At 38.1% G+C, this 13,880-nt stretch overlaps 1 protein-coding gene across 3 annotated transcripts in view; it reads right to left on the bottom strand.

The window, feature by feature from the left end:
* Positions 1–13,880, bottom strand: part of NME7 (NME/NM23 family member 7) — a 229,431-nt gene that overhangs the window by 1,934 nt on the left and 213,617 nt on the right. The window contains exon 12 of one of the 3 annotated variants that reach the window (XM_030824009.1): positions 8,415–11,972. The exons of the other annotated variants lie outside the window; for them this stretch is intronic. Coding sequence (XP_030679869.1) covers positions 11,949–11,972 — 24 coding nt within the window. The 3' untranslated portion in view covers positions 8,415–11,948. Of the gene's footprint in view, positions 1–8,414; positions 11,973–13,880 lie in introns of those variants that run through there. 3 annotated transcript variants of the gene reach the window in all.

Raw genomic sequence — 13,880 nt, 5'->3', positions numbered from 1 at the left:
GTTCTGAGCCATTGTGTGTGTCTGTAACTTTCTCCAAGATTCTCTCCAAATCTTGCTTCTCTTAATTTCTCCAGATTGTGCCAACCTATTTCCCACTCCTGATCTTTAGCGTTATATCACCACTAGGAGACTGGGGAATGTGGTTTGTGTTCTTAGACTCAGCAGATACCTACCATATGCCAAGCACTCTTCTAACAGCTAGTGAGAGATCTATCAGTGAACAAAACAGACAAAACTCCATCTTTTTTCCTCTGCTGCTCATATTCTAGTGTTAACCATTTGCATATTTCTCAGACTTCAATACATTTATTATTTCTGTTTAATCAGTTTATTCTGACCCTTAGTAGATGACATATTTCATGGGTGTACGGACAGTGCCATCTATCTCCCTTGGGGTGTTCTTACATTCAAGAAATGGGTTTTCACACAAGTCCTGTCAAATACTTAATTCCTTATACAATATAAAGGGATTGAGTTTTTCAAAGATAGGCTGACTGCTTGGAATGAAAAGCATTTAAATACTGAAGAGAGAAAAAGGATTCTCTTTTCAACCCTTAATATTCTCGGAAGGAAAACTGAAATACGGAGTTAGTATGTCCTCAACCCTGGTTAATTTCCCTTGCAAATAAAGAGGGACAGGCCTTGGTCTCAGAAGCTTTGCCATGAGATGTTACCTAGCTAGGATTTTTTTTTTCTTTTATTTTATTATTATTATACTTTAAGTTTTAGGGTACATGTGCACAATGTGCAGGTTTGTTACATATGTATATGTGTGCCATGTTGGTGTGCTGCACCCATTAACTCGTCATTTAGCATTAGGTGTATCTCCTAATGCTGTCCCTCCCCCCTCCCCCCACTCCACAACAGTCCCCGGAGTGTGATGTTCCCCTTCCTGTGTCCATGTGTTCTCATTGTTCAATTCTCACCTATGAGTGAGAACATGCGGTGTTTGGTTTTTTGTCCTTGTGATAGTTTACTGAGAATGATGATTTCCAGTTTCATCCATGTCCCTACAAAGGACATGAACTCATCATTTTTTATGGCTGCATACATAGTATTCCATGGTGTATATGTGCCACATTTTCTTAATCCAGTCTATCATTGTTGGACATTTGGGTTGGTTCCAAGTCTTTGCTATTGTGAATAGTGCCGCAATAAACATACGCGTGCATGTGTCTTTATAGCAGCATGATTTATAGTCCTTTGGGTATATACCCCTAGCTAGGATTTTTAAACTGCTTTTCATTGTATTTTATTACCTTCAATTAAGAATAGTTTAAAACAAGTAGTTTTCCATTTATAGCAGTCAAATAAATTTGTTCAAGTATAGCACTGAATGGATTGAAAGAAAAACAGTAAAATTTCAGGTGGTAAATATGATAAAAAGCATGGAGGTGATACATGGTTGACTAAAATTTAGGACTCTGCTTGAGAGTATAGCATTTTAGGCCAGGCACAGTGGCTCATGCCTGTAATCCTAACATTTTGAGAGTCTGAGGTTGGAGGATCACTTGAGCCCAGGAGTTCAAGATCAGGCTAAACAACATAAGGAGACCCCGTCTCTACAAAAAACAAAAACAAAAACAAAAAACTAGCTGGGCATCGTGGTACACGCCTGTGATCTCAGCTACTTGGAGGTCTGAGGTGGGAGGACAGCTAGAGTTCAGGAGGTTCAAGGCTTCAAGGCTTCAGTAAGCCTGGGCAACAGAGTGAGACCCTGTCTCGAAAAACAAAAACAAAAAACCCAACCAAAAACAGCATTACCCAGAACCTATCTACTTTAGAACAACAGCATGCCCTGTCTGCTCCAAGCTGCACCTAATACCAGAGGGAACTGCTCCAACTCCAAATTAAAAACATCACTGATCAGAAACAAAAGTTCCGTTATGAGAATCTTTCAAAGCTCAGTAATAGCTTAAACCCCTGGCTTCTTAAAGGATTAGTAACACTTTGATATCTGTGTATATTTGGCTCACAGAGGAGAACCAAATGACATTACCTTGAAAATCTAGGACTAAGGGACCTTATGAATACAGAGGGAAGCTATCCAAGGAACAGTCAATAGCAGTTTTAATTGAGTGAGTAAAGTGATCTTGGTTTCAAATTCAACTGAGAAAACATGACTTTCTCCTTTTTTAAGAGGGGGCTACTGTTAACCACACATGTTATCTGTAGTCCCCTGGGCTCTACACTGAGAAAGATGATCAAGAAACAGATAAGCCTGTTATTCTTCCAACCGATGGTTCCAATGAGCACCCATATCCTAGTCATGTGAAACAAAGGGGTGAAACAAGGTTCATGCTTTAATTCTCTGTCTTGGTTCATGCTTTAATTCTCTATTTTTCTCTGAGGGACTTTCAGCATCAGTCCTTTCTGAGGGATTAAGTATCTTACTAAGGTGTTGACTTTTATTGACTACAGAATTCAGCTCTTTCATTTAGTCACAAAGGGATCCTAGACCCTAAGAGAATGCCCATATTGTAATAAAGCTGTAACACACTATCTGTAGCTAGCTTTATCACAAAGCCTTTAAAAAACTCGGATTTCATAAAATCATAGGCGGCCTCTAGGGCTATCTTTTCCAAGGAGACACATATATTCTCCCTTAGTGTTGACCCTATACAGACCAGGCAGGAGGTGACACGGGTTAATTTAGAACTCAGCCCAGCCATAGTGCCTGATATAGTCATTACTTGGTCTGTCTTTTGGAGTGCTTCAAGGAGTATGGAACAGTCCTGCAGGAATAGGACATAGGATCCTTTCCTTTTGATAAGGAGCAGGGGTTCTGAAATAACCAGCAGGTAAAGATTAGGCCTTGGGGAGGTTCTGAAGAGTCTGCTTTGGAGCCTCTAGACAGCAAGAGAATAGTATAATAGTATAATACAACTCAGGTTATACTGCAGAAAATGAAACATAATAGATGGAGAAGTCCATGCCTACCATAAACCTTTGAAACCTTTGCCTAGAGCAGGTCTTTCTTTTCTTTCATTTGCAAATTTCTCCTGAGCCACCTACTATGTACCCAGCACTATGAAATGTTGGGGTGGGGTAGAGGTAGGGGGTCACAGGGGAGTGTCCAAACATACTAGGTCCTCATGAAATTTTTACTTTTGTACTTCTAAACATCTCACATGGTCTAAACTATTCTCATCGATACCACTTCCTTCCCCTCCTTCTTCTGCCATTCATTTAACATATTCAGCATATCCAATGGATAATGATACTTGACTACCTATGAGATTAAGTTGAAGGCTTGTTCTGTCTTTATCACTATTAAATAAGAACAATAGCTTACATTTATTTACTACTTTATAGTGCATAGTCTAATTTCACATATAAATCTCATTTCCTTCCCGATAGCTTTGTGAAGCTTGTTATTCTTTCATTAGTGTATCAGACACTTTAGAGGTGGAATGCAGGCATCTATTTTCCAATGGTTTTTAATGTTGGTTGAGTATCAGAAATGCCTGTGGAGTTATATTTTCTTTTAAATGAGAGTACAGATGTGCTTGAACACTTAGAGAATCTATCGCACAGTTGTGGAATTCCAGCACCAAATTAAAATATGTGTGCCTGTGTTATTATACTAGATTTTTGGATAAAATCTAGTCAGTTTGATTGAAGTGCAATTTTGTTAGTGTTCCAATAATATGACATTGAGTTTTAAATATATCAGTGTATTTAGTAGATGACTAACTTTCAACTCACTTGGGCCCCTTACAGCCAAGGCTGGCTGCATGGGCCTGCAGTCTGTACACGGGGCCACATGCCTAGAAGAGCCTTGTGTTTGGTTTAATGCTCTGCTGCTGCTGTCTTGAAATTCTTAATAAATTTTGAAAAAATGCCCTGACATTTTTATTCTGCACCAGTTCTGCTTAAAGCCAAGGGCCTCTACTGTAGGGTTGCTTTAGCATGGTTGTCCTAATGGCTGAATGAAAAATGTGGTTGAAAAGGCTGCTTTTAAAATAAGCAATGAACAGATCGATGGTTGAGAGTTGGGCAGGTTGGGGAAGGTGCAGGGTGAGGCAGATTATGGAAGGTGTGAGCTGGCAGACTCAGCAGGCATGGAACAGAGGCCCTCGGATGGCGCTCTGCAGCCTTGGGCAGGGGTGAGGAGGGGAGGGCTTATGCTGTGGGGATGGCAAGAGGCAGCTACCAGTAGGGGATGCACATGTGAGCCTTGAATGAACCTTTGCTGCGCTCCCTTTCCCTTTTTGTCTCCCCTCTCCAAGGCACTACTTACTTTCAGCTCCCAAAATATGGGGCTCAGAAGTGGACAAAGTGAGGAAAGGAGTGGTAACTGAAAGAAGTCTAGGGTTCTCTGGGTGGAAAGACTCAGAGGAAACATTCAAACCTTGATAGAAAGGAGATGAAAATCCATCCTTGCCTATTGTTGTTCATGAGTAGCTACAGAGCCCCAAAAGCCCTTGGGCTGCACATGTACCCCCCACAAATCTATAGTCTAATTAAAAAATTAAGTTGACTTAGTCATGACAGTATCTTCTTCAGATATGCTTATCTTCTCCATAGGTTTAGTTGACATATTTGAAATGTTTTAAGACTAAATGAGCCGGGTGCAGTGGCTCATGCCTGTAATCCCAGCACTTTGGGAGGCCTAGGCGGGTGGATCACCTGAGGTCAGGAGTTTGAGACCAGCCTGGCCAACATGGCGAAACCTCGTTTCTACTAAAAATACAAAAATTAGCTGGGCATGGTACTGCACGCTTGTAATCCCAGCTACTAGTGAGGCTGAGGCAGGAGAATTGCTTGAACCCCAGGGGTGGAGGTTGCAGTGAGCCGAGATTGCACCACTGCACTCCAGCCTGGGTGACAGAGCAAGACTCCTCAAAAAAATACATAAATAAAAATAAAAAAAAAGAGTAAATGAAAATGTCACATTAAAAGGACTATACATTTTTCTAATTCTGGAAACCCAATGTCTCCAGAGTTCTCTTTTAAAAACCTCAAGGCCAGGTGCAGTGGCTCACACCTATAATCTCAGCATTTTGGGAGGCCAAGGCAGGAGGATCACTTGAGCCCAGGAGTTTGAAACTAGCCTGGGCAACATAGAAAGACTCTGTCTCTACAAAAAAATTAACAACAAAAAAAATCAGCTGGGTGTGGTGGTGCACACCTGTAGTCCCACCTGCTTGGGAGGCTGAGGTGAGGGGATCACTTGAGCCTGGGAAGTCGAGGATGTAGTGAGCTAAGATCATGCCAGTGCACTCCAGCCTGGGTGACAGAGCAAGACCCAGTCTCTAAAATATATATAGATATGTATATATGAAATTAAAAACTCAAAAGATAAAAACCTCTTGATTCCTCTGACTGCCACCCACTAAGGAGAACAATTCCCTTTTAAAAGCTGGAAGGTAATTATATCTCAGCCCAGAGTAGAGTGGTGCTGACTTTTCTCTTTATGGAAAATATTTACCTTCTTTGCTAATATAACTAAAGGATACAACTTTCCATAAATTCATCGTAAAATTGTGTTTATGGCTCATCATTATCTAGCCCCTTTTGCCTGGAAGATGGTTTTGGTTTTAACTGGTATTTCCCCAGTCTCTCAAAATATGAACAGATGTTTGTTGCTTCTGTTCCCTTCTCCTCCCTACCTGTAATGATTAAAAAGTTTTCTCATCTCAGTGTAACTTAGTCATAACAGTAACTTCTTAGTCATAACAATATCTTCTTAGTCATAACAGTATCTTCTTCAGATATGCTTATTGGTCAATTTTTCCATATTTATATTTTAAATTTTACTCTTAAAAAATGAAGTTCTTGCTACATACCAAATGCTTTAACAGATTATTGTGTGTAATCCTTACAACCACCTTTATGACGTTGGTATTATTAGTCCCATTTTCAGTTCATGAGACTCAAGTTTTTTGAGCTAATAATTTGCCTAAAGACATATAACTCTGTTAAATGTCTCTGGTTCAGCCTGTGCTGGTTCAGAGCTCACACTAGGGATGTAGCCTGGCTGTTGGAATTTGACTCCTAGCCCTGCCATCTCCTGGCCAGATAACCTTGAGCAAGTTACTTAACTTCTTTGTTCCTCAGATTCCACATCTATAATGTAACAATACCTACTATGTAGGTTTGTTGTGAAATTTAAATGAGGAGTTATATGGAAGACATTTAAAATAGTGTCCAGCATAAATATTGCATAATAAATATCATTATTATTGGTTTCCAAATATTCTCCGAATGTTATGGCCCATCCTGCTGTATGTCACTGAACCCAAGTATTTCGGAATAACTCCATCAAGTGCTGACGGCCAGAACTGTCAATTCCTGCTTATCAGATGATAGCATACATAATTATTCAAGTCATGAACAGCAGAGGCAGACTAAGAAAACTTTGAAGACTAAGATAGTAAACAGACGTGAGAACCAAATGCAATATGTGATCCCTGCTTGGATCCTGAACCAGAAACTGTTTTTTTTTTCCTTTTGCCACAGAAGACATTTGTGGGTAAAAAATGAAGGTCTGTACATTGATAATAGTATTGTATTAATGTTAACTTCTTGATTCGCAATCACTTCCTGTGGTGACTGCAGATAATATCAGTGTTTTTAGGAAATATACGCTGAAGTATTGAGAGATAAAGGGGAATTATATCTATAATATACTGTTAAATATTAATTACAAATAATTAAATTCATATGTACAGAAGGACAGAAGAAAGGATGATTAACATGGTAAAATATTAACATTTGGCAAATATAGATAAAGGGTTTGTGGAAAGTTATTTTTTTTTAAACTTCTCTATAAGTGTGAAATCATTGCAAAATGGAATGATCAAAATATTAATCAGTAGAAAGAACAGAAAGAGTACTAGATTTGGAGTTGGAAGAATTGAGTTTGATTCTAGCCACTATTTCCTGGTGCTCTTAGGCAAATCATTTAGACTCTCTGAGCCTGTTTCCTAATCTAAAAATTGAAGATAATAAAACCTATCTCATTGGATTTAGTGGGCATGTAAGTTTCTGGGTGGATTTATAAAGTTGTAGCACATTATACAAATAATACTTCTTAAAAAAGGACATATGGCCCCATGTTCCCACTCTGAAACTAGTAGCCCAGGATGGGCTCTGCTACAAATCAGCTACAGTAAAGCTTAAGGGATGGGTTTTCTCAGTTATGAATGCCAAGCAAGCAGAGGGGAAAAATTCAGGTGACCTTGACACTTCCTCTTAGAAATTCATTTTTGTGGCTCCCAGAGAAGAAAAGATTTTGACAGGGAACAGTCCATCCTTAAAAAAAGAAAAAAAAAAAATTCAAATAAAAGAAATTGTAAATATAATGACCAGTTCTCAAGATTGGTGATTTTCAACTTGGTTGTACATCACAGTCACCCTATGGATCTTTAAAGAACCAAAAAGCAGATGCTTACACCCCCACCCTGGAGAGTCTAGGTCTTGGGTAGGTCCTAGACGTCCACATTTTCAAAGAGCTTCACAGACACTTCTGATGTCCACTGGGGTTGAAAGCCACTGCCCTGGTACTGTTTATAAGGACTAAATAAGATCCTTTATACATAGTGCTCAATAAACATTAACCCTAATCTCATCTTTTCCTTTCTCTGTGCCTCAGAGTAATGACAAACTGAAATTAGAAATGCAGATCTTATTGACAAATGATTTACTATTTAATAAAGTTTCTGGATGAAGAAAAAAAAAAAGAAAAGAAAACTACTGTCCTAGATAGTTAGTCAAAGTAGGTGCCTCAGAAATCAGAGCTCAAACCAAGCCCATCTGATATCATTATATGTGATGTGGGGAAATAATAAAACCCCCCACTTAATTTGGCATTTACTAGTATCCACAGTACCTTGGAGGCACTTAACATGGATAATGTGCCAAGGAGACAGGTAGGCCTCAAAAGACGAAGTGGGGAATATGGGCAGAAAAGCAGAGTAAACTTCAACAGGATTATCTTGGGTATTGATAAGGAAATAAATCAAAGCAGGCTTACAAGATGAGTTTTATAAACAATAAACAGTGATTCAGGAAAGGGATCTTGGAGTATGTCCTCGTCATTCCCTGAATACTTGGGCCAAAACTGCTGACTAGGAGGCCATCAATGCTGAGATGCTGAGTGTCCTCATAAAGGATGTTGTCAATTAAACCCAAGGAATTACAGTACTCTTTACAAGAAAAACAAACCACAGAATATTTTATTTCTTGGGAAGTTCCTATTGCTGTATTTCATACACATTTCAGTTAGAAAAGCTCCAAGACAAAAATAATAGAGTTAGAAAATAGAAACAAAAATTTTTTAGAAGATGGAATGCCCTTTTTTTTTTTTTATAAGGACAGATGAGAAAAGTAAAAAAGCTCTTAGATTGGATAAAAGCTGAGAGAATACATAATCAGAATTCATGAGATAATGAAGGGAATAGCTGGGATGGACTTCGTCACTTAAAATTGGAAAGAAATTATGAAAGCAAATGCTGAGGTAATTTAAGATTTAAGAGAAAATTACTTCATATATTGCCTCATTTAATTTTTACTGTGAAATGTCATCATTTCTACTCTTCAAGTGGATAAAATGAGTCTGAGAAAGGTAATTTTTCCTAAGTCACGAAGTTGGTAGGAGGAGAAGCTGGGGATTTGAACTCAGACCACCTGACTCCAGAGTCTGTGCGCAGAATCACTATACTCCTGGACCTCCCTTATACTTTAGATTTTTGAGAAGGCTAAGGAAAGCCTATATGGCATAGTAAGATTCAAGTTCAACTTTAAACTTTTGATTTACCTTTGAACTCAAGTTCAAATCAAGTAAAAGTCATTAAGAGTTCAGCTAACTTATCTTTCTATTCATCGCTTCTGTATGCTCACAGCCTTTGGACTGATTTTGAAATAGAAATGCTAGTCTTGCAATATTTTCAGCTAAGCCAGAATAAGATAAGATGTGTTGTTTTCCTAGGAATTAATTTCTCCATTTCTAGTCTTCAAGTTTTAGTAAAACGATGCTTGATGACTTACAGCAATAAATTCTTAACTGGTAATCAAAAAAGAATAAACTGTACTTCTGTTCATAAATAGAGGAAAGAAAAAGAGGCACCTGCAATTTGATAATTATAATAATTCATTATACTGCTTACAAAGGATATAGAGACAGTATGGCAAACTAGAAAAACCCAGGATTACTAGTTAGGAGAGTAATGTTCTATACACTAAGCCATGCAATTTTAGGTGAGCCACTTTCCTTCTTTGGGCAACACTTTCCTCAATGGTAAAACCAAGGTGTCAGATTAGAATTTGATTTCCTCAAAACCTAGAATCATGGAATGTTAGTGCAGGAAAGGGGTTTAGAGGAGGGCCTCTCAATCTTTGTCACTTCATGGTGCACCTAGAAAATGCTCATTCTCGCATGGCATCCTGGAGCCGGCACAGGAAGTGGTTAAGGATTGGAGCTGCTGCCTCCAGGTCTCAGAGGATCAATTATTCAGCTCATTTGTGGGGGAGTCCAAGCTTTGAGAATTACAAGTTCAGCCTCATCATTTTCCACATGGAGAAACTAATGCCTAGACACATTTTATGAATTTATAACAACCCATAAATTAAAGTACATGGTATCAATGTATTTTCAGTTGTTACACTATTATTTAATAAATCTATCCCAACCTGACCCCCTTCAGTCCATTTTCCACATGGTAACTGGAGAGACCTCTTAAAAACTATAAACCTGATTATGTCAATGCCCATTCCCCTCAAGGGTTGCCTCCTGACATTTTGAGGATAAAGATCCATATTCTTAAAATAGCCCACAAAGCCCTGCATGGCCCAATCTCTATTTCTCTAGTGTCATCTCAGGCTATTTTTTTTTTGTTTGCATTTTATATTTCTTCTTTCCTTTTCTAAAACACACCAACCAATTCCCTGCATAAGGGCTTTAGCAAGTGCTATTTTCTCGGCCTGGAGTCATTTACCTTCTTCCTTAGCTGACACTCATTTCAGGCCTCAGTTCAAATGCCATTTGCTAAAGAAAACCTTTCTTAATCCCCCATCTACACCAGGTTCCCCGATTACAACTCATCCTGTCTTTTACTACAGAGCAATAATCAGAGTTTGTACTTGTCCATTTCTTTTTTGTGATTATCTGGTTAATGTCTGCCTTTCTCATTAGACTATGAGCCCTGAATGGAATGTGTGTCTGAATAGGAGCTCTTGTTCATTACTGTCTCCTCAGTGCTTACCAGTTTCTGGTGTATAGGAAAAGTTCAGTGAAATGTTCAATGAATGAATTTACGGTTTAGTTTTGGCTACAGAAGTCTTCCTGGCAACTTCCATTCATTGCACTGACAGCTCTGTACATCACATTTCTTGTAATATGAAACATGGATATGGTAATGCCTTACTTCACTCTAATTAGTGAACAGTATGAGCATTTACTTAAACTTTTCACTGCAATATTCTTAACAATTTTTGTTTTATTGTGGACAACTTTGAGATCTAACAAGCTATGGACCATTTCCCCCCCCAGAATGAATATTTTGCAAACAATTTCAGCCAGTCAGTCCATGGACTAACCCTATGAGTAAATTTCAAACTCCTAAATTTGGCATAAAATAATCATATGACTTGAGCCTTAGCTACCTTTCCATGCTCATCTGCAATTCTCTAATGTCTTTTTAAACTCTGCTATATCAAATTCCATTAGTTTCCCTACATGGAATTAGGGATTGCTCCTGTGAGTAGCTACTACACTCTAGCCTGGGCAACATAGTGAGACTCCATCTCGGGAAACAAAGACAAAAACAAAAAACCAAGGTAAAGAACTAAGAGAATGGATACATAATATCCCTCAAATGAGAAAACAAACTGGAATACCAGCAAATAAAATTGAATACTTGCAATGTGTAATTATCCACAAAGGCCATTACAAGAGAATATATTATACAACATACACACTATTTCTTCAGCCTGGAATACTATTCTATGTTTTGTTTTTTTAACCTATCCTCCAATACTTGGAGCAGATTTCATATCTAACAGGAGGCTCATCTGATTCTTGTGCTGAAACCCAATAAGGATCAACCTCCTAGCATTTACTTCCTGATAGGGGCTTTCATGAAACCCAGGAAGGATCAGTCTCCTAGCATTTAGTTTCTGATGTCAATTTTGATAACAATTTTTCCTGGAGAACGTTAAGTTTTTTGAGAATGAGGAGTGTGTCTTATTTAGCTGCAGTGCCTAGAACAGTGAATGGCACAAACAGGCCTTCAATAAATATATGTTAACCTGAGAAGGACCAAAATTATCAATGGTAGAAGAAGCCAGGCACTGTGGCATGCACCTGCCGTTCCAATTACTGGAAGCTGAAGCAGGAGGATTGCTTGAGCAATTTGTTTATTATACAACAAAGTTATTTTTACCCCAGTAAAATGACTAAAAATTGCGTTAGCCTAAGGTATCAATGTCAGTATCAGTTTCTGTTACAGAAAATCATCATGTAAACACTAGAACAATGAATTCTTTATTAAAACAATCTGAAGGCAATACTCAGAAAATGTACCATTATGATGACTTTATGGAAAGATTCAAAGCTATGCTGTGTGCTACTATTGTATAATGTTTTATAATTCTCTCTGCCTTGTGAATAGTAAGCAGCAGATTTTAGCTCTCAGATGGTGATTGTAGAGTAACCAACAAGTTAATGGGTAATGAGAAAAGTGGAGAACTTTGCACGGAAAGATATGTACACTGATATTCCAAGCAAAGAAATTATTTTTGCTGTTTTAAACTTGCGGTTTTTATTCATTTACTTAACAGATTAAGCTATTTCTAACTCTAAGGTTGGTACCAAAAGGGACCAGTATTTATCATTAGAACAATTACCATTCATTACACAATGGAATATAAGCATAATGCATAATGGATTTTCACAGTGTGATTGGGTAGAATCCAACGAGACGGCTAATTCACACAATTCTGTTTCACTTACTCTGGCGCTCTTCTCTCTTATGCCAGATTCATTTGTTGTCATAAGGCCAGTTATAGCAGCACAGTGGGAGGCAGGGTAGAGGTGAGGACAGAAGCATTATCAGAAGCTTCCATGGAGGCACAGTTTTTAAAACTACCCACCGAGAATCCATAGGTAGCCTCACTGTAGCCTCATTCCATCCCCTACTCTTGCTCAGACCATAGTGGTAATGACAGAATGGGAGATACCACTCACTGATACAGTAGACTATTCTGTAAGATGACAAGGTCAGTAAAAGCAGTAAATAAGGGTGTGCTTACAACAAAGATGGAATTCACAATGTATGTTGACCTGAATTTAAAAAACAAGAAATAGAATTATGGAGGAAAATCGAATTGTTATAACCCCTAGAAACAAAAACAGCATCCAGCACAATTGTGAGTGCACAGTGCATACCACAAGAGATGTCAGCTAAATGTGGTATAATATGAGAGTATAGTGGGCCTGAAGAAGAAAGTAAAAAGTGGAGAGATACAGCATTTCATATTATTTTTATTGATTCAGAGGGTGCATGTGTAGGTCTGTTACATGGATATATTGTGTGATGGTGAGGTTTGGGCTTCTAGCATACCTGTAACCATAATAGTGAAGATTATACTCAATAGGCAATTTTTCAATCTTCATCCTCTTCTCACTCTCCCCGCTTTTGGAGTCCCCAGTGTCTATTATTTCCCTATGTATGTCCATGTGTAACCATTGTTTGGCTCCCACTTACAAGTGAGGACACAGCATTTAATGTTATCGGAGGGGGAAAAGATCCCATACTACAAATTTGTCTCAAATAATAAATACATCTGTGGTTTTTCAAAGAATAAGCCCTAATTTCCAAGGCAGACTTCCTAGTCCATAGCTTATACCATGAGATGGAAATTTAGATGCTACAGTGATTTGGGGTGATTCACACAGGCATTCTGTATAAATTAAGCAAAAATGAATGTACTTATCAATAATTACAGATAAACTCACCAAAAGTACAGCCAAAGCCCTTTGGAGTATGACATAATTTTGCAATAAAATCAGGTGGTGTACCTAACGGACAGACTATAACATACATACTCTTTAAATCCCAGTGACCTCTTCCCAGGGGTTAAATCAGAGGAGTCATATCAAATCCAAGAAATATCATCTTCAAGTATATTTCAAAAGTCTCAAATGATTAAACCCAATGACCTTTTAATAAATGTAAAATAAATACAAACGGATATCAGCTCTAGGTCTGCCTTACTCCTTCCCTTCCTTCCACAGCCATATGTCAATAATCAACTAAGTTACTGATAAACAGAGGCTAGGTTCTTGGGATACAAAGGTAAGACATGGCCCCTGCCCTCAAGGAGTTCACACTAAGGGGAGAACTACACAGAAACAAATAATTATTTTACAATACAACAAATATGTTAACAGAAGTATGTATAAGGACACTGGGGACAAAGAGGAGAAAGTACTTGTGATTTTGTTCCTCATATGACACATTATTCTTAAAATGGGAGATAAGAATTATGTACTTGGTCATTCAGCAAATACTGACTATGCCCCTCTCATGGGTAAGCACAGTGAAATCACAGTGAGATCAGAATAATCCTTTGGAATTCCAGGGGCACGTGACCTTCTTTCATCCCCCCTCAAGAACTCAAAGGCCTCTTGCTGCTGACAATGCAGCAGCCTGATAGTTAAGAATTTTTTAAGAACTAAATAACTTTATATTTTTAATCTAAAACTGAGTTGGACAAGTTTGTGAATAAAAATATCAGTTAATAAGGATAAAACATAAGTAAATATCTAATGATTCTAATTACTTTTGAGGGAGGCCAAATATTCTGACTCTATTTCCTATTATATCTTCCCTCATACTTAGTTTTTCTACTCTCACTCCCCATCCTATCATGAA

Source organism: Nomascus leucogenys, chromosome 12 (assembly GCF_006542625.1).
Source record: "Nomascus leucogenys isolate Asia chromosome 12, Asia_NLE_v1, whole genome shotgun sequence".
Classification (NCBI taxonomy): domain Eukaryota; kingdom Metazoa; phylum Chordata; class Mammalia; order Primates; family Hylobatidae; genus Nomascus; species Nomascus leucogenys.
This window is presented reverse-complemented; position numbering and strand designations above follow the sequence as displayed.